This window comes from Aplidium turbinatum, chromosome 4 (assembly GCF_918807975.1).
Source record: "Aplidium turbinatum chromosome 4, kaAplTurb1.1, whole genome shotgun sequence".
Lineage (NCBI taxonomy): Eukaryota > Metazoa > Chordata > Ascidiacea > Aplousobranchia > Polyclinidae > Aplidium > Aplidium turbinatum.
Genome location: NC_137475.1, coordinates 4,088,771 through 4,109,470, shown reverse-complemented (window position 1 = coordinate 4,109,470; position 20,700 = coordinate 4,088,771). Strand labels below are relative to the sequence as shown.

General features: G+C 39.1%; 1 protein-coding gene across 1 annotated transcript; it reads left to right on the top strand.

Annotated features, from left to right (window-relative positions):
- The first annotated feature begins 235 nt into the window (after positions 1-235).
- LOC145769680 (ubiquitin carboxyl-terminal hydrolase 33-like) lies at positions 236-20,371 on the top strand. Its single transcript, XM_082581354.1, has 23 exons — positions 236-358; positions 946-999; positions 1,116-1,178; positions 1,443-1,547; positions 7,532-7,595; positions 7,934-8,129; positions 8,693-8,777; positions 9,031-9,138; positions 10,012-10,122; positions 10,338-10,495; positions 11,125-11,167; positions 12,070-12,253; positions 12,617-12,738; positions 13,364-13,533; positions 14,843-14,947; positions 15,199-15,334; positions 15,598-15,694; positions 16,100-16,226; positions 16,670-16,842; positions 17,283-17,473; positions 18,326-18,419; positions 19,149-19,217; positions 19,682-20,371. Exons 1-23 carry the CDS (start codon positions 293-295, stop codon positions 19,816-19,818), a joined length of 2,658 nt encoding a protein of 885 aa, XP_082437480.1. The 5' UTR covers positions 236-292; the 3' UTR covers positions 19,819-20,371.
- The last annotated feature ends 329 nt before the right edge of the window (positions 20,372-20,700 follow it).

Below are 20,700 nucleotides of genomic sequence, written 5' to 3'. Positions count from 1 at the left end.
CAAAAAAATCATCCTCTAAATCGTGACTGGTATTGGTGTCACTCTTCTCGGTATCAACCTGTCTCCCGCAACAGTCGAATTACATCTGTCTTGACTTTTTCTCGCAGTGCGTCAGCATCATCCGTGGGAACGTATAGTGCAGAAATTGTACTACTGATAAATCACCCATGCATAACCTAGATGTGTGAGACACTTAATAATTTTTTACAATGAATAAAATGATGAAGTATTATTTAGACTAGTTTATGATAAATTTGAAAGTTGAACATTTGTTAATCCCTTGCAGTAGTTGATGGCATGTGAGCACTGTGCTACGGTTTTTAAGATATCAACAAAATATCTTATCAAAAGATCAGAAGTAAGTTGTTGAAACAAAACAAAAACTTTGGTGAATCAATTCTGTCATCATTTTAGTTTATCAGTGTTTAGTTAGTGGTGATGGGATGTTCAAGTTTGCTGCTTGCTTCCCTTCGTATTGTAATGATAAAGTTTTGCAAAGTAAAGATCTCAGTTAAAACATTTTAAAACTTAGACACAGTGCTGTAGAGTTGTGTTATGGTGTCTTCGTTGCAGAAAATGATTACGTTTTTTCTAGAAATAGACTTAAAGCAGTCACTTGTAGTATTGATGTTTGACGAGAAGTTATGTGTTTAGTGTTATGTTGGAAAGGCCTAACAGTGTAACAGGCTTAATTTCCTATTCACTGCTTTCAACAGATTTATATATCATTATATTTGAGATAGCTATACTATGCACCAACACATATTATATAATACTGATATATATCAGAGTTTTATTGTTTTATTAAGTTTTGTGTGATTCTGAGGTTGATAAAATCACCATTGTTTTCAATAGTGTGAAAAATATTTTCTCTTATTGTGTGAAATGTTGCATAAAAAAGCTATTTGTTTAATCAGAATAACTTTGTTTTGTTTATATATTTAGGGAAATTGTACAGCTTGCGGTAGTACCGGACCTAATCTTTGGAGCTGTTTACAGGTATGCTTAACTACCTTATTTAAAAGAAGTAATGAAAGCCATTACATTTATTTAAGTGCCCACTGGATTTGCAACTGTCGTACATATGATGTATTTATGAAGCTTATTTTTCTTAGAATGATTGTGACTTTGTTGGGTGCCCAGGTTCAAGAAAAGATCACAGCTCAAAGCATTTTGAGGTGGGTTGACATTTTCAAGTGTGATAAACTATATCTGCAGTAGTGGTTCCATAAACTCTTTAGTCTTTATATCCATCAATCAGTTGTTTTAAAACTCAAGTATATATTCAATTATCCATTGTTTCAACTCACAAGCGATGTGTTGTCAATTATCTTATGATCTTTACATCTTCTCAAAGCATTTTATAATTTGCCTTCAATGTTGGTTAAATGCTTTGTTCTGATTTGTTCTTACTTTCTGTGAAAAATGAACATATTTTGCAGGAGTCTGAACATCCAGTTGCCATAAACTTGAGCACATTTCGAACTTGGTGCTATGCTTGCAAAAAGGAGTTGCGGCTCCCTGAAGTTTTTTCTCCAAATGAAATGGTACATACTCTTTACTCTTGAATGTAGCAAATTTTAGATTGTAACAAACAAATTCTATTAACTTCACAATGTAGATATTAACGACCTGTTTTAGCCTGATGCTGCGAGTTCGCTGTGGTAGTAGCGGATTGCACTAGCTTTCGAAACACAATTCCCTCGTCATGTGCTATGATGAATGTTCATGTGCATATGATGTATGATGAACTATTGAACTAGGGAACTGTGTTTCGAAAGCTAGTGTAGTTTGTTATTACCACAGCGAACTCAATGCATCAGGATAAAACAGGTTGTCAATATCTACATGGTGAAGTAAGCAATGATCATGCTGCCAAAAGCGAAACTCAATCTATTGCAAATCTTATTAATTGCATCATCTATACAATATTTTATTCAGTCTTTTAAATTTACTGTAGGCGAATCAAAGTCATAGGTATGGGCCATATGAAAAATACAACGGATATCATACCTCAGCCACAAAACAAAAGAAATCGTAATAACTCTAACCGATCAAACCAGAACTCTCTTAAAAAACCTCATCAAGCGACAAACAAGCTTTTTCTGGAATAATCAAAGGAAAACGAGCTCGTGGAAACAGCGTCTCACTTTCCTCAATAATCTCCAGGACCACTTCAAGTTACAACCACAACAATTTTTAATACAGTCAAATACTAGAATAAATGAAGAGAACTATGCATGAATGCCTAAGCAGTGAAGACCGTGAAGCAGTGAAGACCAATCAATCTTTTTTCATTGCTTTCACTTTCATCAGACGAACGTTGTAACTAGTGCTAGAAAAGAGAAAATGTTTGTGGAGAAAAACGGCCAGCGAAAAAACCTAGCCAAGAAATACAAAAAGATTAGTATGTTTAAAATTAAATCTTCTAACCCTCAGACTATGACATGCTCCGATCGGTTACTCTTGGCAGTGTTTCAGAACTATGCATGAATGCCTAAGCCTGGAACAGGCATGGTGCGAAAAGAAGAAGAACCAAAGTCCACGTTTCTTCCTTGGATGCCAATCAGTTCAATGGGAGGCAGAAAAATTTTTTAAAGTGCTATTATTCCTACTATAAAAAAACTTTGATATGTTTACTTTATAGTAAATTGTTATAAATTCTTTACATATATATAAAATGACAGTTTCCTGATTTTTATGACATCATTTATGCCTGGTGACTGGTGAGTATAAAGAATGTGTTATTGTAAACGTTTTTGTACAAGATACGTAAAATGTTCAATCAAATAAAGTGCACGTCAATAGTTGTGCACTATCAAATGATATTGAATAACCTATAAACCACTTTGCTTTATGCAGGCCTCGCAATTCGTTTTTGTTGACGGCGGACAAACGTGTCCGGTGTGAGCAGCTATCTCGGCGGACAAATTAAGTCTCACGGCTGACACACCAGTTTTAGCGTCGATCGTCATGCTTAATCACTTTATAGTCTGGGAGCCAAATGCGATTTTTTCCCTTAACCTTGCATTGTTGTATTAAGTTTTTTTTATTGTTGATTTTGGTAGCCAAGGGTCTCTATTTTCAGAAACTGCTTGATGACATGTTGTCACCTTTGAGCAATTTGAGAAATTCAAGATGGCGTCCAAGATGGCCGCCATTACCTATAAATGACCATAACTCCCTACCCATTCACTTTAGGAAGGTGATTTATGTCTCTATACCTAGGTTTTAGAGGTCAAGCTATCCATTAAAACTAAGTATTACGTTAATATCGTATTACATAAATGATAATTTCCAAGATGGCGTCCAAGATGGCCGCCATTACCTATAAATGACCATAACATCCTACTCATTCACTGTAGGAAAGTAATTTTTGTCTCTATACCTAGGTTGTAGAGGTCAAGCTATCCATTAAAACTAATTATTACGTTATTATCGTATTACATACTGGTAATTTCCAAGATGGCGTCCATTACCTATAAATGACCATAACTCCTTGTAAATATCACATTGCAGGCCCATAAATTCACGGCGGGCATGTCCGCCGTCACAGCATGTGATGTCCGCGGGAAGTACCATCTAGATCGGTCATATTTGTCCGCAGAGAAATAACACAGGAACTAGCGATACAATCATCATTGCATAGCACGAACAATTGTTGCGAGAATATAATTTTTCGCGAATTCTAGCGCGCACCTAGAAAATGTGAATACTGTACCCCTTAGTGTCCATTCAAGCAGAAAAACTTTCGATCTTTACGTTGCTTCACGTTCAACGATTGATGACATTGAATCAGCGTGACAAAAGTGAAATCTTCGCTAAAAATCGATGGGAGTACCAATGCTTTTACACTAATCATGCACAACTTAGTTCAAGTCTTACGTCACAATGTCTGGCTTTGATCTCGGAGTAAGATTGATAAGGCGAAGTTGGTTATAAATTTAGATTATATGAGAAGGCTATTACAGCAAGATGCAGCAAAATTTGTTAAGTATTGGTATAGACGAGAAGTAAGAACGAAAAGGACCAGGAAAAATTCACTGTCGCTCACATGACACGCAAAAATAAACCTAAAGAAAAAACAGTGAAACTTTGCACAGCAGAAAATACTAGCGTTAGCGTAGAAGTTTTCCGACTTATGCCCAGAGCATTGTGATGCAAGAAGCTACGCGACCTCGTCCGATTAATCAGTTATGCGGCGTATGAAGCAGCTACACGGCGCTTTGACTCTGCAAGCGCACGTCGTTGGTCTGATGAAAGCCTTTCAAAGTGACTTCGCTGAAATTTAAAAAAACCTTCCAAAGCGTAGCTATAGTTCTCAAATGGCGAATAATTATCAAGATAAAGTGATTAAGCATGGCGATTGCCGTTAAAACTGGTGTGTTCGCCGTGAGACTTAATTTGTCCGCCGAGATAGCTGCTCAGACCGAACACGTTTGTCCGCCGTCAACGAAAACGAATTTCGAGGCCTGTATTGTAATAGACGGGCACTAATATAATTCACTGTCGTCTTTTCAGGTATAGACCATAGTATAGTATATGACGATCACCAATAGTGAAATATGAATAGCTTGATATAGGAAAAACTGTGCAGAAGCATTGTCAGATAGTCGAAGGAATACTCCCGGCACATGCACTTTCTGGCTGTGACACCGTCGCCTCCTATTATAAAATCGGAAAGGCTACTGCACTCAAAACACTTTGATCGGGGCACTCACTTAACTTGTTGGGTGTACCAGGGCATTCTATGGAATCTGTTATTCAAGAGGCTACCTCCTTCACTTCCGCGTGCTATGGACAAACAGACTGTAGTACAATTTCAGAGACAAGGTTAAAGGTATGGCTGTCACAAACATGCAAAGTGTCATCAACACCAAAATTGTGTACCTTGCCACCAACAACTGAGGCATTCAAAGAGAATGTTAAAAGAGCTCACTATCAGACTTTGGTATGGCAGTCACTAGAAGCGCAGAATCCACCCGAGTTGGACCCAATGGAATATGGTTGGGTAAAGGATGACCAAAACAAGTCCCTTCAACCAGTCACCCTACCTGATGAAGTCGAACTAGCCACAGAGATGGTCTACTACGTCTAATAAAATGTGGATGCCACAGTACTACTCCATGCAGTTCACGTGCTTGTAGTTGCAACTCTGCAAACATGAAATGCACAATATTTTGCGCCTGTTATAATCAGGGTTGCTGTAACTTAACATAATAGCTGATTGCATGTCTTTGTGATGCACATGGGCAACACAATGCACAACAGTGTAGATTATTTTGCAAAAGTAGTCATCATCATGTTTCTTCCTCGTATTGAGGGTTGGATACAATGCGCCACTGTTCTCGACCATGAGCTGTCCTTACTGCATTTTCATAACAAATTTTGTCCATTTAGTGATGTTTGATGTCCAAATCATGCTTGGTCTGCCTTTGTTTCTTCTGCCATTTATCCTCCCTTATATTAATGATCGTTATAACGAGTTTTTCCTTATTGCGTGTCCGAAATACTTCAATTTTCTTCTTTTCACTATTTATAAGAGAATTTTACTTGAATTGAATTTAGATAATATTTCATCGTATTGAATAATACTGTACTTCACTTGCAAAGTAGTAACCATCCTTATTTATGAATTGTATAATACGCTTTTGGTAGTCTGTGTGAGAAGTCAAAATTACAATTAAGAACATTTGTTATAATATAACACCTGTGGTCGTTTTCCTTTTCATATTTACCTCCAAGAGTGAATAGTATATAATGTATATAGAAGATATTTTAGTGTCACGACAGCCATCTTGGAAATTACCAGTGTGGAATACGATAGCTTGACCCCTACAACCTAGGTATAAAGACAAAAATCACCTTCCTAATGTGAATGGGTAGGAAGTTATGGTCATTTATAGGTAAAGCGGCCATCTTGGACACCATCTTGGAAATTACCATTATGTAATTCGATATTAACAAAACAATTAGTTCCAATGGATAGCTTGACCCCTACAACCTAGGTATAGAGACAGAAATCTCCTTCCTAAAGTGAATGGGTAGGGAGTTATGGTCATTTATAGGCAATGGCGGCCATCTTGGACGCCATCTTAAATTTTTCAAATTGCTCAAAGGTGACAACATGTCATCAAGCAGTTTCTGAAAATAGAGACCCTTGGCTACCAAAATCAACAATAAAAAAAACTTAATACAACAATGCAAGGTCAATCGTCTCTGCCACCGGACTATATCTTGATAATTTTTCACCATTTGAGAACTACTTTATAGCTACGGTTTAGAAGGCTTTTTAAAACTTCAGCGAAGTTACTTTGAAAGGCTTTCATCAGACCAACGACCTGCGCTTGAAGAGTCAAATCGCGTACGTAGCTGTTCAATACGCCGCATAACTGATTAACTTCCATCGGCCGAGGTCGTGGGCACGAGTTGGAAAACTTCTACACTAACGCTACTATTTTCTGTTGTGCAAAGTTTCAGTAGGCTTTTTTCTTTAGGTTTATTTTTGCGTGTCATGTGAGCGAAAGTTAATTTTTCCTGGGCCTTTTCTTTCTTACTGTATACCAAAACTTAACAAATTTTGTAACCAATCTGGATTGATCAATATTACTCGGAGATCAAAGCCAGACATTGTGACGTAACACTAGAACTGAGTTGCGCGTGATTAGTGTAGACCAGTGGTTTTCAACCAGGGTTTCGCGGAACCCTAAAGTTCCGCCAGTAAGTCTAGGGGTTCCGTAAGTTTACATTCAAATCCGAGAGTCTATTTTATTATTATATGCATATTGTTTAAATATAATCAAATTTTGATTAGGTTTGCCACTATTAATACATTTGCTCTGACAACTATCAAGCACAAGAGACGAGCACAATTGCTGTCTGTGGAAGATGAACTTCGTGTGTGTCTGTTAAACACACGACCCAATATTAAAGACTTGTGTAAGAAACACCAGGCTCAAGTTTCTCATTGAATTTTTTATGAGAATAAATGTAATTTTTTACAGTTTGTATTTTTATTGTACATAAATAAATCTGAACATGAGTATTTTAATTTAATTTTATCAATCAAACCATGTTTTTTGCATAAGGCAATTAAATTATTGAACAGGGGTTCCTCGAGCTTTTGGAATGTTTCATTGGGTTCCGTTCCACCAAAAAGGTTGAAAACCACTGGTGTTGACTGAATGACTGTAGTGTAGAAGGTAGAAGTACGGTACTCCCATCGATTCTTAGCGAAGAATTCACCTTTGTCACGCTGATTCAATGTCATCAATCGTTGAAGCAACGTAAAAATCGAAAGTTTTCCTGCTTGAATGGAAGCTAAGGGATAGATGCGCGCTAGAATGCGCGGGAAATTATATTCTCGCAACAATTGTTCGTGCTATGCAACGACGATTTGTATCGCTAGTTCCTGTGTTATTTCTCGGCGGACAAATATGACTGATCTAGATGGTACTTCCCGCGGACATCACATGCTGTGACGGCGGACCGTGAATTTCGAGGCCTGTTTATGGTGTGATTGTTTCTTCAGAAAGCCATGAAGCAAGCAAAGAAGAAAATACCAGGAAGTGCCAAGCCAGCTAATAAGGAGAATCGTAAGTATGCTTAAGGTTACAGATAACGTAGGCTACTGTGCAAACAATGCTGTGCATGTGCAACTGCTGACATGTACAATACATTTTACAATGACAGGTTTTGTTGAATGTAGCATAATTTTCTACTTGTAGAAAGAATTAGCTAAATTACACGAGCAGGTTATTCATATTCTGTCTTATTGAAAAGAAATATTTGCTTAATGACTTGAATTTTGCAATATTTTTTATGTTTTCTATGTGATTTTATAAATGAAAACTATAAATCATTGTTAATTTATCAGAAATGACACACTATATTTACACTTGTAAGTCTTTTTAAAAGTATTATTTTTGTGCAGAAGAATCTTCAGAAAGACTTGTGGTGCCTAATCAACTGTCATCCGACATAAAATTCACGACTTTGGCGTCCTTAAGTGACCTCATGTATGATGTGGATGATATCAGTGGCATCACTGCCACTAGAGGGCTCACTGGACTACGCAACCTTGGAAATACGTGCTACATGAACGCTGCTCTTCAAAGCCTTTCCAATTGGTGAGGTTTCTGTCCTTGCGCTGCGGTTTTATTGGTAATTTCAGCATAAAAATATTTTTTATGTGACACTTGAACTTTTTGTGCATTAGCGCCTCTGCCATCGATTTGTGCCAACAGCTGCATACGTCCCTATCGAGTTTGCAGCTAGTGAGGCGTGGCTATGCTCTTGAAATCAACCTCAAAACAAGAAACTCTAGAATCACAACAAGATGCTCCACTATCTAGGATTAAGTGATGGAGATCCGGCAGGGTTAAACCTCATTTTAGTAAACCAGTGAGCTAAGGATCATCCTCCAGGGCAACGGCTTCCAACATTGATGTCTATGTCAACTTTACATGGGTTCAGAGCAAGAGGAGAATGATGACATCATTCATTAGCTTGGCAACTGTGTCGGGCACAGTTGCCCAAACTCCCAACTGTTGATATGCAATTTTATTTTAAGTTGGGCAACTGCGTAAAGCAAATTTTGACAATTAAATTTTGTTAACCTGGTTATATGGCATTTCATGACTTATATTTTGCAATAACAGAGTTTCCAAGTTATATTTTTATGTTAAAACAGTCCCCAATTGACCCTTCACTTTCTTGCCCTCGGAAAGTTTCAAAATATGGAGAAAAAGAGCACGATGTCGAAAAGTTATCATCGGGTGAGTATATCTGCTTTTTCACTATTTAAATACCTTTGCTGACGTATATAATTATGTTACAGTTTGTCGTGCACTTATTCATTTTTTAAACTGTTGCTTACCAATCACCATCCGTTCAAGTTAAATCTGGTTATAGCACGAAAGAAATTATCGTTCTGTCAAATTTGAAGACGTTTTCTTAGATTATGACGTAATAGTACGTGAAACAAAGTCTCTCTGACGTGTCTCATTGTGACGTGTTTGTCTGGTTCAGCTGACGAGTGATGTGTGGAGCATCTCCCGTCTCGCCAGTGTTTCCCCATCCGCTCTCAGTCAAGCTGTTAAGTTCATCAACCCCGCATTTCGGGGGTACCAGCAGCAAGTAAGTTTGTTTGCGTTACGGTCGCAATTGGGATATTTACCGTTAGGCACTCAAAACCCGGAATGGCCCGTTTCGGCGAGTCCGATTCGGCGAGTTCCCTATTCGGCGATTTTTTGAAAATCCAACGACGCCTTCTGTTTATTTAGAGAATTTTGTATTTTATTCCACAATATCGTTTCTTTTGCATTCCGACAAAGAAAAATAAATTAAAATGAAATTTAGCGAAAACTGTTTAAACTATTAAATTAGAATGTTTGCTCACATAAAATTGACATGTATCCTACGTCATCCACCTTCTTTGCGTCATGTTTATGTCATTCGTCATGCCATTCATTTTTTAAATAAGCTATTTGTTGATTTTATATGCTATTTTAAATATATTTTACATCAAAACAACCTTTTTCACAAAACGACGCTGTAACTCAAAACAGTCAAAGAATTTTTGATATCAACAAAACTTTTGAATGTAGTGTAAAGGCAATTACATCGTTTTAAAATTACAATTACATTTTATCTTACTAAAGATACGTTTAAATGCAATTCTGCACTTTTCATGGCAAAAAAAGTTTTGAAACCAATGCAGCATTCCTGTGATTACTGTGCAAAGGACTTCCACCAAATCGTTATAGGTTGAGAATAATACCAGGCCGAAAAATACAAGCAACTAGCCAGGACTGGAAAATTTGCGCATTGCGCTCAGAAATGAAGTTTCGATAAGGCATCCCATCTTTTATCCACAATATGGGCCCCCCACGCACTATTTTAATCACATTAAAAACAAGAACGAATTCTTTCACCTTCTGTTGCCATTCAATAAAAAGAATTAACCTTCAGTGCATAGCGATGTTCTTACGGTTATGTTGCTTCCTTCAGGACACACAAGAATTTCTTCGCTGCTTGATGGATTGCCTCCATGAGGACATGAAGCTTCCCTTTCCAGTCTCCGATATCTCAGAACATAAGCAGGAGGCGGGAGATGCCAACGTGAGTGCCTTAGGGTTGTGCCTCACTATAATTTGATAATTTATCCCAAAAGACAACCTAATAGGATTAAATTGTCATGGTATTAGTACTTAATGCTTGTGCTAGTATGCGACAGGGGTAAATTTACCCCAATGTCAAATCCTTGCTTTAGTGCTAGGGTGCGATTTGTTACAATTTTTGATTTATTTTTTATACTTTTTCTGTATTTCCAACAGAGTCTTTCCACTCACCACCCCTTGTCGACCTCTGTCGTCACAAGTGAGCGGTTAATGGAAGACACGGTTTCCATGGCGATAAGCAGCTCTTCGGAAGATAGTTTCATGTCGTGTGGTTCCAATAATGCTTCTATGGAAGACATGGCTGCCGCGGGAAGGTGGGGCTGAGTTGGAATTTTAAAATAGTTTCTTTTTATCATATTCAAGGTATCGCTTGGTGGTTGAAGCTTTCAATCACAAGTGGACGGGAAGAAAGGAAGCCAATCTTCGTGTCTTCAAGCATTATGTGCCTTGCGGAAATAGTCACGTGATGTGGATGGTGTCGTGTCGAAAGTGTCTGAGCGTCGGTTTCTTGGTCGACTTAGTTTCTTCAAAATGAAACAAACTTGCTTGGTGTATACCGTGCTTGTCTAGATTCTGCATGTTGTAGTTTGATTGTAAAGCCAGTAATTTAAGAAAACCAGCAAACTTTTCAAGACTTTTACAAAGTTACTGAAAAGTCACTCGAAGTATCTGATCAATTCTATAAAGTTTATAAATAGTTATCGTTTTTATGAGCCTCTATTAAGAAAACAAAAAGTTATTGGTTTCATTCACTGGATAAGACTTTACATTTAATCCAAAAACGAAATCTGAATCGAAAATATAATGCAGAAAGTAAACTCAAGTTCAAGAAAGGTTTTAAAACTAAACAGGCTTCAGTCTTGCTTTGTTTCATCACAATTCACAACCGATCTGTTCTGTATCGATTTCTTTCATTGTCTTCAAGTTGTTTTCTTCGTTGCAGCGATGAATCACAACCGATGCTTCAAGACATTGATTTCCCGAAGGTATAAGATGCATGTTACCATAATTATGACTTGTGGCAGAAATGTAGAGCCCGATTGCTCTGTCGGCACAAAACGAAGTACTCACTGCTACGAATTTGCTTTTTCCCGACGTATCAGTGTAGCGTTGCACTTATGGTTGCAACACATTCTAATTTCGCAACGTATAAGCATTTAACTGGAAACACCACTTCATCATATTTCTGTTATTACAAGTTTCACTTCAGTAACGATCTTGTGATGGTCAAAAACAAACAGACTGAGCTGAAAGACTAGCCCTTAAGCATAGGTGTCGAAGTACAAAACTTCTCTGTGAAAACCTATCATACCAACATCTTACCTAGTTCCTAGATGTAACACCGCCACGACTACATAGATGGCCAGTCGGAAGTGGCACATAGGATAGTGGGATGAACATTGCAGCAAGTTGTGTTTTTTAATGAGTGATACCATACGTAGCATAAATTGTTTTCCTTGTCGTATAAACGTATTAGAGACATGTTGATGCCACCAGTTTTAGGTGAAAAGAAAGTTTGGTTTACAGAAGTATTGAAACAGTAGTCGTGAAATAGAGAGTTGTTGTGCATGGCAGACAATGCTTCAGGTGAAAGTGTTTTGTCAGCTGTCACTTTGCTTTTACGCGAAGCACAATCCTGTCTTGCTTCAACATAGAAAGTCTAAATGCTACAAGTTTGTGATGGACTTGCTATTGTTTGGCTTTCTGTGAAAGTAATTTTTTTTGTGCTCGACTTTTTGAGTAATTTGTGATCTTGGGGGCAGTTAACGCCTGGTAGGAAAATAATAAAATCACTCATTGACCAACAACAACATTACTTTAAAAATGAGATTTATTTTCTTTCTCCCTTAAGCCGACCTGGTGTTATTAACTTTTTACATGTGTTCAGGAATTAGATGAACTCCATTCCTCTGGTCATCCTTTGTTCCGTAGCAATTCCTTTCCGTCCCTTGCTACAAAGTCAGCCAAGCATGATCACATGGTGACAGAAGTGAGATCTGAGATGCTACGTAAGCGCACGACGTCTTCAAGGTCAACCACCCAGATAGAGAGCATCGACCTGCAAACCAAAGGTGAGACTGACTCTACGTATTTACACAAGGTATACCAGAAACCCGTTTCCATGTGAAAATGACATCATAGTCAAGCACCAGAAGTAACGATGGCTCAACCTTAGTTGTAATGTCTCGGTGTAGGCTAAAAGAGAACAAAAGGACTTCAAAAGAGTTGGACGTGACTAGCTTTTTATTTGTGTAGTATTGTTTATGTGTTGCTAGTTATAATCAGCATATTGGTAGTATCGCACAGAGCTTGTTGATTTATTTAATTTAGAGTTTTGGTCTCGCTTGAAGTCACCGAAGAATTTTGCGTTGTTTGAAGTTTTGGTGAAAAGCGAGCGAAAATAAAACCGCTGACTTGAAATTGTGTTTGTGCAGCAAAGAAAGAGGCAAGGATCGAACACCGGAGCGTCATATCCGACATATTCGATGGCGCTTTGAGGAGTTCTGTGCAGTGCAAGACTTGTTTGTCACTCTCTCACACAAGAGAAACATTCCAAGTTAATATGAGTCTCGCGTTGCTTTAAAAAGTTTTAATGACGATTCTATAGTTTGTTTTTATTTTTTGCTAGTTCTGGTATGTAGTGATATTGCTTTGCTGCTCCACAAGCAAACGAAATCAAGGAACATCACAGTATTTATCATAATAAAGGAATGCGAGTGTTCGACTTTACATCATCTTGCCGTTGTCAGACCTCTAAAACCTGGTTTGTATTGCACTAATATAAGAAATGTGTCAATAGATTACAGAACAAGCAGGTGCTGCTGGTCGTGAGCCCTTCGACGTTCAGCTGGAGGATTCGGAAAGACCCCTGCCGAATCCTCCTCTCTCCGGTCTTTGTCGCAGCTGGGACGACCGCATGCCCCCAAAAGGGCTGTTTTCGCTGTGAAACGTTGCAAATGAAGTCTTTTTCTCTGACTTTTTGATGAGCTTCGTTTCGCCTTTTCATTTGTAATTGAACTTGGCTACTCACAGGAGGGACCACGTGAAGGTGCTCATCATCCCATTCCAACAAGCAGATGAAAGCAGCACATGCAAAATGCAAATTGGTTTTAGTTAATTCCCTCCTGCATCTTTGTCTCTTTTGTTGTTGACCTATTTTCACATCACTCTCATTCATTAAGGATTTGTCCTTGCCAATCCCTGGGAAAGATGACACTGTTCGTCTGCATGGGTCTCATCCCACTTTCGTGCCCCTGTCCGTACCCCCATCCCCGCCTACTCCTGGGGGCCCATGCGCAAATGCAGAAGGATATAATTATGGATTCTACGCGGCCTGGGAATGGCTGAAGAGGTGGGCGTTAGTCGTTTCAAAGCAATTTTGTCGCATTATGAGCGCGTTGGACTCCAAAACGAAAGGTCTGTTGTTCGATTGTTCGGCGAACTTTGTTGTGCTCGAACAACGCTTAGCTCTGATAGCCCGATTATGGTATGAGAGTGGCCGCCACACGGAGATGTGCAGTGCTGTCGTGATAATATCAAAACATTAGTAAATTTTCATTTATTTTTTAAGTACAAAAGGCACAGCTGTTTCTTTCGTAGTTGTGACATTCCTTGCATATACAACATACAGTAGGGTGTCCCACTTTTAGGCGACTTTTCAGGAAAATTAGGTTCGGGTCAAATTCTGACTGGATTTTCGTCACTGATTTCAAAAATGACGTTATTTTTTCATTATGACGTCATCTTGATGCGCCAGCTAGCGGATTTTTGTTATTTTGGCCTTATCACGAATATGGTAAGAGCTAGAGAGTTGGGACAGGCGCCAAAATGACCGGAAGAGACGATTTTGACCCGAACCTAATTTTCCTGAAAAGTCGCCTAAAAGTGAGACACCCAATATACAGCATATAAAAACAAATTTAATCAAATATAGTTATTACTCTCGAAACCCTTGACAGCCTGTTTGTTTCACCTAAAAGGGGGATCATCAGAAGATCCTTATTCAAATAGAATCTTATATAAAAAGAATGTTGCTCACTAGCCACGACCTTACCGTAGCCGGTCGTTTGGTCGACAGACATTTGGTCGACAGACATTTGTTCGACAGGACATTTGGTCGACAGGACATTTGGGTTAGGTTAGAGTTAGGGTTAGGTGACCCTGGGTTAGGGTTAGTTAACCCTAACCCTAATGAATTGTTCTGTCGAACATATGTCCTGTCGACCAAATGTCTTGTCGACCAAATGTCTGTTGACCAAACGTCCTGTCGACCAAATGACCGGGTACCGACCTTACAGCCCACACAACAAAGTACTTAACGTCTATGGTTTAAATTAAAGCAGCTAACTTATAAAACAACGACCCACTGACTCCAACACTATTCATCATAGCACATGACGAGGGAACTGTGTTCCGAAAGCAAGTGCAATTCGCTATTACCACAGCGAACTCGCAGCATCAGGCTAAAACAGGTCGTTTGCATCCACGTAAAGTAAACAACAATCATGCTGCTAAAAGCGAATCTCAATCTATTGCATAAAGCAGCTGAGAGTTGAATGTTATATATTTTATTCCGATAAATCTTCTGCCATCATAAACGAGGCTTGGTCAGCATCAGATTTCTTGTTGCCAGCTCCTCATTGGTCTGTTTGTCATTCCAGTTGGTTCTGGGGTCCCAGCGTAACGTTAACAGATTGCTTGTCTGCTTTCTTCTCCTCGGATGAACTGAAGGGCGACAACATGTACAGCTGTGACAAGTGCAAGAAGTAGGTCGAAAAGTTATTCGTTTACTGGTTGTGAATCAAGACTTTCTAACGTTATGCTGCAGTATGTTTTAGCTTACTATTGAATCGTTGCTGTATCAAATCAGCACTGGGTGTGGTGTTGTAGTTAACTGACTTGATTTTGGAAGAATTTTACTCTTGGACTAAATCAGTTTCTATAGAAGAACAATCCAAGTGTTTTACGTATTTTTATTTAGTGTTTTGAGAATCATGCTAGTATGATGATGTTGCAGACTCAGAAATGGAGTTAAGTATTGTAGACTCCTCCAGCTCCCTGAGGTCCTTTGCATCCACCTCAAGAGATTTCGCCACGAATACCTCACCTCTTACTCCACCAAGATCTCCTCTGTTGTCATCTACCCATTGAAGGTAAAACGTTTGGAAGACTGAATATTTTCAATTATTTATCATTTTTCTAAATTTGGGTCACTTTGGAAGTGATCGATGTTGATTGCAAGATCTCATTTCAGTCAATCCTAGAGTTTATCCAACAGAGGAATGAAAAAAATTGTCTTGCATTAGTCATTAATTCTTATTAGCCAACTGGTGAAAAGTAGACACTAAAGCTTTTTCAACATGGTAGTTTTATAATTTCTCTTGAAGCCGATCATTTTCACAACGATTCGTTGCAGGGGTTGGATCTGAGCCGATACGTGGCTACCGACTGCCACTCTCAAGTGAAGACTTACGATCTGACGTCAGTCATCGTTCATCATGGTGGCGCTGGAGGTGATGGTTTTTTGTTGTTAATTGATTGAAAAAATGTCCATCCTTGGACTGAGAAAGCCACCTTTATGGCTTTATCCCGACACCGACAGCTTCGAATACTTTAGTTTAAAGCGCCCAGCACTTGTCTTAACTTTGCTATTACAGGTTACAAGCTAGTAGGTAGTATATGAGTATTCAATTCTATGGATTGTCCTTTACTCACATAGATTTTTGATGTGTGCTTTTGATGAATTTAGTTACCACGGCCTACAGCTTCATCTGATAGGCTTATCCTGAAAGGGGGACGTTTGCTTTGTGCCTTCATATATCGTGCCTTTGACAGTGCATTGTATTATAATACTTCAATGTTCTGGGCTTGTATGCGAACAATCCCTGATGTTCATTCGTATTTGTTTGTCCATTTAGGCGGCCATTACACATCATATTGTAAAAACCCTCTGAACAAGAAATGGTACGAGTTCGATGACCAATATGTTACGGAAGTTCCGGAATCGACGGTCTCTGCTGCTGAAGCTTATGTACTTTTCTACAGGTATTTCACGACTCGTTCGATCCTATATACTTCACGGTATGTGTTCAAACCAAACCTGCACAGCGTACGACCTTCCGATTAATTATGATCATAATTACAATTATTCTCATGTTTCGGACATAGGTTATACTTCTCAATGTTTTGGTGTGTTTGACAGACATTCACGTCATTTTAACGTTGCACCGAACACAGGATGTGACACAAAAGTAGTTTTAGTTCTGATCGTTGTATTCCTTGGAGATGTACATTGTACAGGTCTGGTACGTTGAATAGTAACCGTCTGTAAATGAGTTTTGCTCATGTTGAATGAGTTTTGCTCATGTTGAAAGCACTAAATTTTGAACTTAAAAAACATAAATTCTATGTTGATGAGCTAATCATGAATAAGTATTAAGTACCGTGTGATCTTAGAAATAGAAAGTAACTTGTTCTTCCACTTCCAGCAAAGCGAGCGACGAGGCAAGTGCATTCCGTGATCAAGTGACAAAATGTGACCTTGCCTCCAGGCAACCGGTCTTGATGAAATTCTATGTTTCTGTGCAGTGGATCATCCAGTTCCTAACCTTTGCTGAGCCAGGCCCCATCAACAACAGCTACTATCTGTGTCGCCACGGCAGTGAGTGGTTCTACATATGCTTGAATTCGATATAATGTCAATAGACAACTTGCTACATTCGTTTTTCTTCTAAATTTTAACAATTGAAATTACTATTACAATATGTTTGTTCTGGTTCTAACATCAGGAGGTTGAATGAACGGGATGGCAATAAAGCCAACTTTGGTGTCCGATTGTCCGTTTTGATTGCTTTAGAAAGACAACTCTTTCAAACAGGCATCGTATCTTACCTCTCGCAACTGTCACTTTACCGTTCAGTTTTCCCCCGCAGACCAACGCCTCAGCAAGCTAGTGGTGATGACGTATCGTGGTTGTTCGAGCTATCTGCTTCCGGACAACTTAGTTCTATTGAAGCCGAACATTTATTCATCGGCGTGTCGAATGTGCAACATATGGCGGCACTTCCTCATGTTGAAACAATGTTCTCTTTCATCGTTTAGACGTATCTCCAGCCATCGTGGGTGACATAGGAGAGAAGGTGTGCTGCGTGTCGGAGCACACCTGGCATGCTCTGCTGGAGCGTTTTGGAGGAGGACCAGCGATAACGAGGCTCCAACCATGCGAGACTTGCATCCAGGAAGAGAAAATGTTGGAGGAGCGTCGTCATGCAGAACACGAGATGTTCATGAAGGTAAACTTAGATTTTTAAATTGTAAAAAAAAATCGTCTTCGCCTTTGATCCTCACCAACGAATGAACTAACCCCCATGGAGTTACGATACATGGGTGGGTTAACCCCATAGAGCTACGATACATGGATGGGTTAACCCCATGGTGCTAGGATACATAGGTGGGTTAACCCCACAGAGCTACGATGCATGGATGGGTTAACCCCATGGTACTAGGATACATGGGTCGGTTAACCCCCATAGAGCTACGATACACCCAGCGAGGAAGTCGACTTGCTAAAACACAAAATATATTGACAAAATTTAAATGTTATTCGAAACTCCCTAAGTAATAATCTGGTGACATATCACCCTCTTCCAATCTGCCTTGAGCCAGCATGGAAGCAGTACGGCTCATAAAATCACATGGAACCCTGTCAAGTAACCCATGTTGATGCGCAATCTGCTGCAAGCGGAGATAGCGAATGATTATTAAGGGAGGTTTATCTGTCTTTAGAGCATGAAAAAACATGAACGAGACATAAAACGGCTGAAAACCTTAAGCAAAAGAATTTGAACGGATGGAGCTCATATAGTCTGCAGCAGTAGTCCCCGTTCACTGCGCCACAGGCAATCCTGTTGTGGCGTAAAAAGCTAATTTAAACAGACTTTCTTTTGTATTATAGCTTTGCTTGAAGGTAAATTCGCCTTTTTTCAAACTCATCCTCATCGCCTTTTTTCAAACTCAATTTGGGCATTCACCATGCACACGATGTCTTTGGGATAGATTTACCCCTTGATAGATATCATTTGCCCGACGGTGGGAATTTGATCCTTGTTAGGAACCCCTTTTCTAATCCCGTCATATTTCCCCAGCTGAGCAAGCATTCGGACGACTACAGGGTTCCTTCGTACTACATCAGTATGGCTTGGTTCCGCAAGTGGGAACATTATCTGCAAGGCGACAAAAGTGAGTTCAGGTGTTTTACTATATCATCCAGGCTTATGCTTGGTGGTCAAAGACTTAGATTAAGTGGGTGGGAAGGCATGGAAGCCAATCTTCGTGTCCACCTTTACGCATGCCTTTAAGTGTCATGCACACAGCCACATGCTCTTGAGCGGTGTCGAACCAGCGCCCTTTCGAACGTCGTGCCAAGGCTATCTCACTCGGCTATGCAGCGACGTTGTGTGAATAGCTCAGTTGAAAAAATCATCCGTTTTGCATTAGTCGAACGTTTGCAAACTTCGGATCAATGTATAATGAAACTTAGATTATGTAGTGCCTTGATGTGTAATTCTAATAGTGCCCACTTAGTTCTAGTAACTCAGGTTAGAAGTGTGAAGAAAATCGGAGGTAGTTTATTGAATGATTGTCTGTAGCGCTGCTGGGCAGTTTAGTCAAATGGAATAAGTTTACATTTGATAAAGCCTTCGACACTTCAAAGATGGCTTCCTCAGCGATCACATTCAAATAAAATCAACCTACAGCCGAGTGTTAATGTTTGGTCCTAGCAAACGCCGGCCTGTATCCTTGTTGAAAGTGTTTAATCTTGTCAGCAAAATGTTATTTTTTACATCTTTTCAATGCCTTCAGACGTTAAAAAGATACAAAAAAGACAGCATTTGCACTCTAGGAAAGGTACGTTTACACTACACGTAGATACTCCAACACATGGTGTAAACTGTTTTTATTGTATAGACTTACCCGGAGAGGTGGACAACAGTTCAATCGCCGTCACTGTGGAAGGGAAACCCCAAGTGAAAAAAGGTAGGCTTTAGTGGTTTTCGTTTTCCCAAACTTCGTGTTTGATTGGTGCTTTTTTGCTTTCAAATTCAAAAGTGATAAGTTTGGTAAAAATAGTTTTGCGCGTGAGCGAGAAAGTTTGATACTTCAGAAAACCCGAAGACAATTTTTTTGTCAAATGAGGAAATGAAAAAGTTGAAAATTTTCGTTGCCAGGTTTCAAGTCTAGCAAGCGACATTATTTAATAATCTATTATACAGAGTTTGATCTTGGTTGCCGAAACTACTGCAATTAGTTATCAGTAAGAAGTTATCAGTTATCCAATCAGCAAGAAGTTATCAGTATCCAATATAATAACACGGTTTTCTTCCAATGCACTTCATTCTCTTTGTTGCTTTCATATACCGACCGCATGGGTCGATACGAGGTAGGTCGGATTTACGGGGTGTGATACTTTTTGTCATTAAGCTCGATTTAATCACTTTTAGGGAGCGACTACGGCGAGATCACCGAGGAAGCTTGGAAATATCTTCATTCTCAATACGGGGGTGGCCCTTGCCTCACCCGGCCTGCCCCCGTAGTGAGCACTTCGCCCACCCCTGATGACGTCATGGAAATCGACTGATTGTTGCCGCGTAGTGGCGCTTGGTGAACAAAGTTTCTCATAATATATTTTGCGAGTGCCGACTAATTTGTGGCAATCAGATTGTTACGTCTATATGACGTTGTTATGCCATTAAGCACGTACAATGTGATGTCATTTCCATACAACGCTTTTGCCATTGTGACGTCATCATTCACGTCATAACGTTGAGTTTTTGAGCGCAATTCAGTGAATACTGTGAGTCAACCCAGGGAGGAAGACACGTTTGAAACTTCATCATAGTTTCAGAAGTTTCGCTCCCTATGGAGTGTGTGTGGTTGTTTAATGTTGCGATGAATTGAAACGTCCTGTTCCGTTGATTACAAATCTTATTTGAAACAAATGTTCGTTCTTTTATGTACAGACGCGGTGTTTGCCTTTCTGTCTACACTTGCTAGATAGAGCCGCATGACCCTAGACAGCAATGTCCGTCACTTTTACGTTGATTTAACGTCTGTAGTAAATATCTGGGACGTTGTAGACAAAATAGTCCGAAACAAAAGCTTCGTTTCAAATGAAACTTCTGTGCAACGAATCTCGTTCACAACAAAATAAAGTTTGTGATCTACTTATCTTGTGAAATAAAGTTTTGTGAAATAAAGTAAAACAAAGTTTGTTCGAGATACCTCAATAGTGAGATCACAAAAATATATCTTACTTCAAGAATGCCATATTCTTTCGAGGATGAAATAGCTTTTGCACAATTTTTTCAAACAAAACACCGCTTTGTTACTAAATATATCGAAGTAATTTGATTAATTACAAGATTTTAAGTTTACTTTTTTGTGAACTTTTTCATGACTTTTCCAAAACAAAACACAACAAGAAATTAGTCATTGGCGTTAACATCTTGCGGACGTAAAG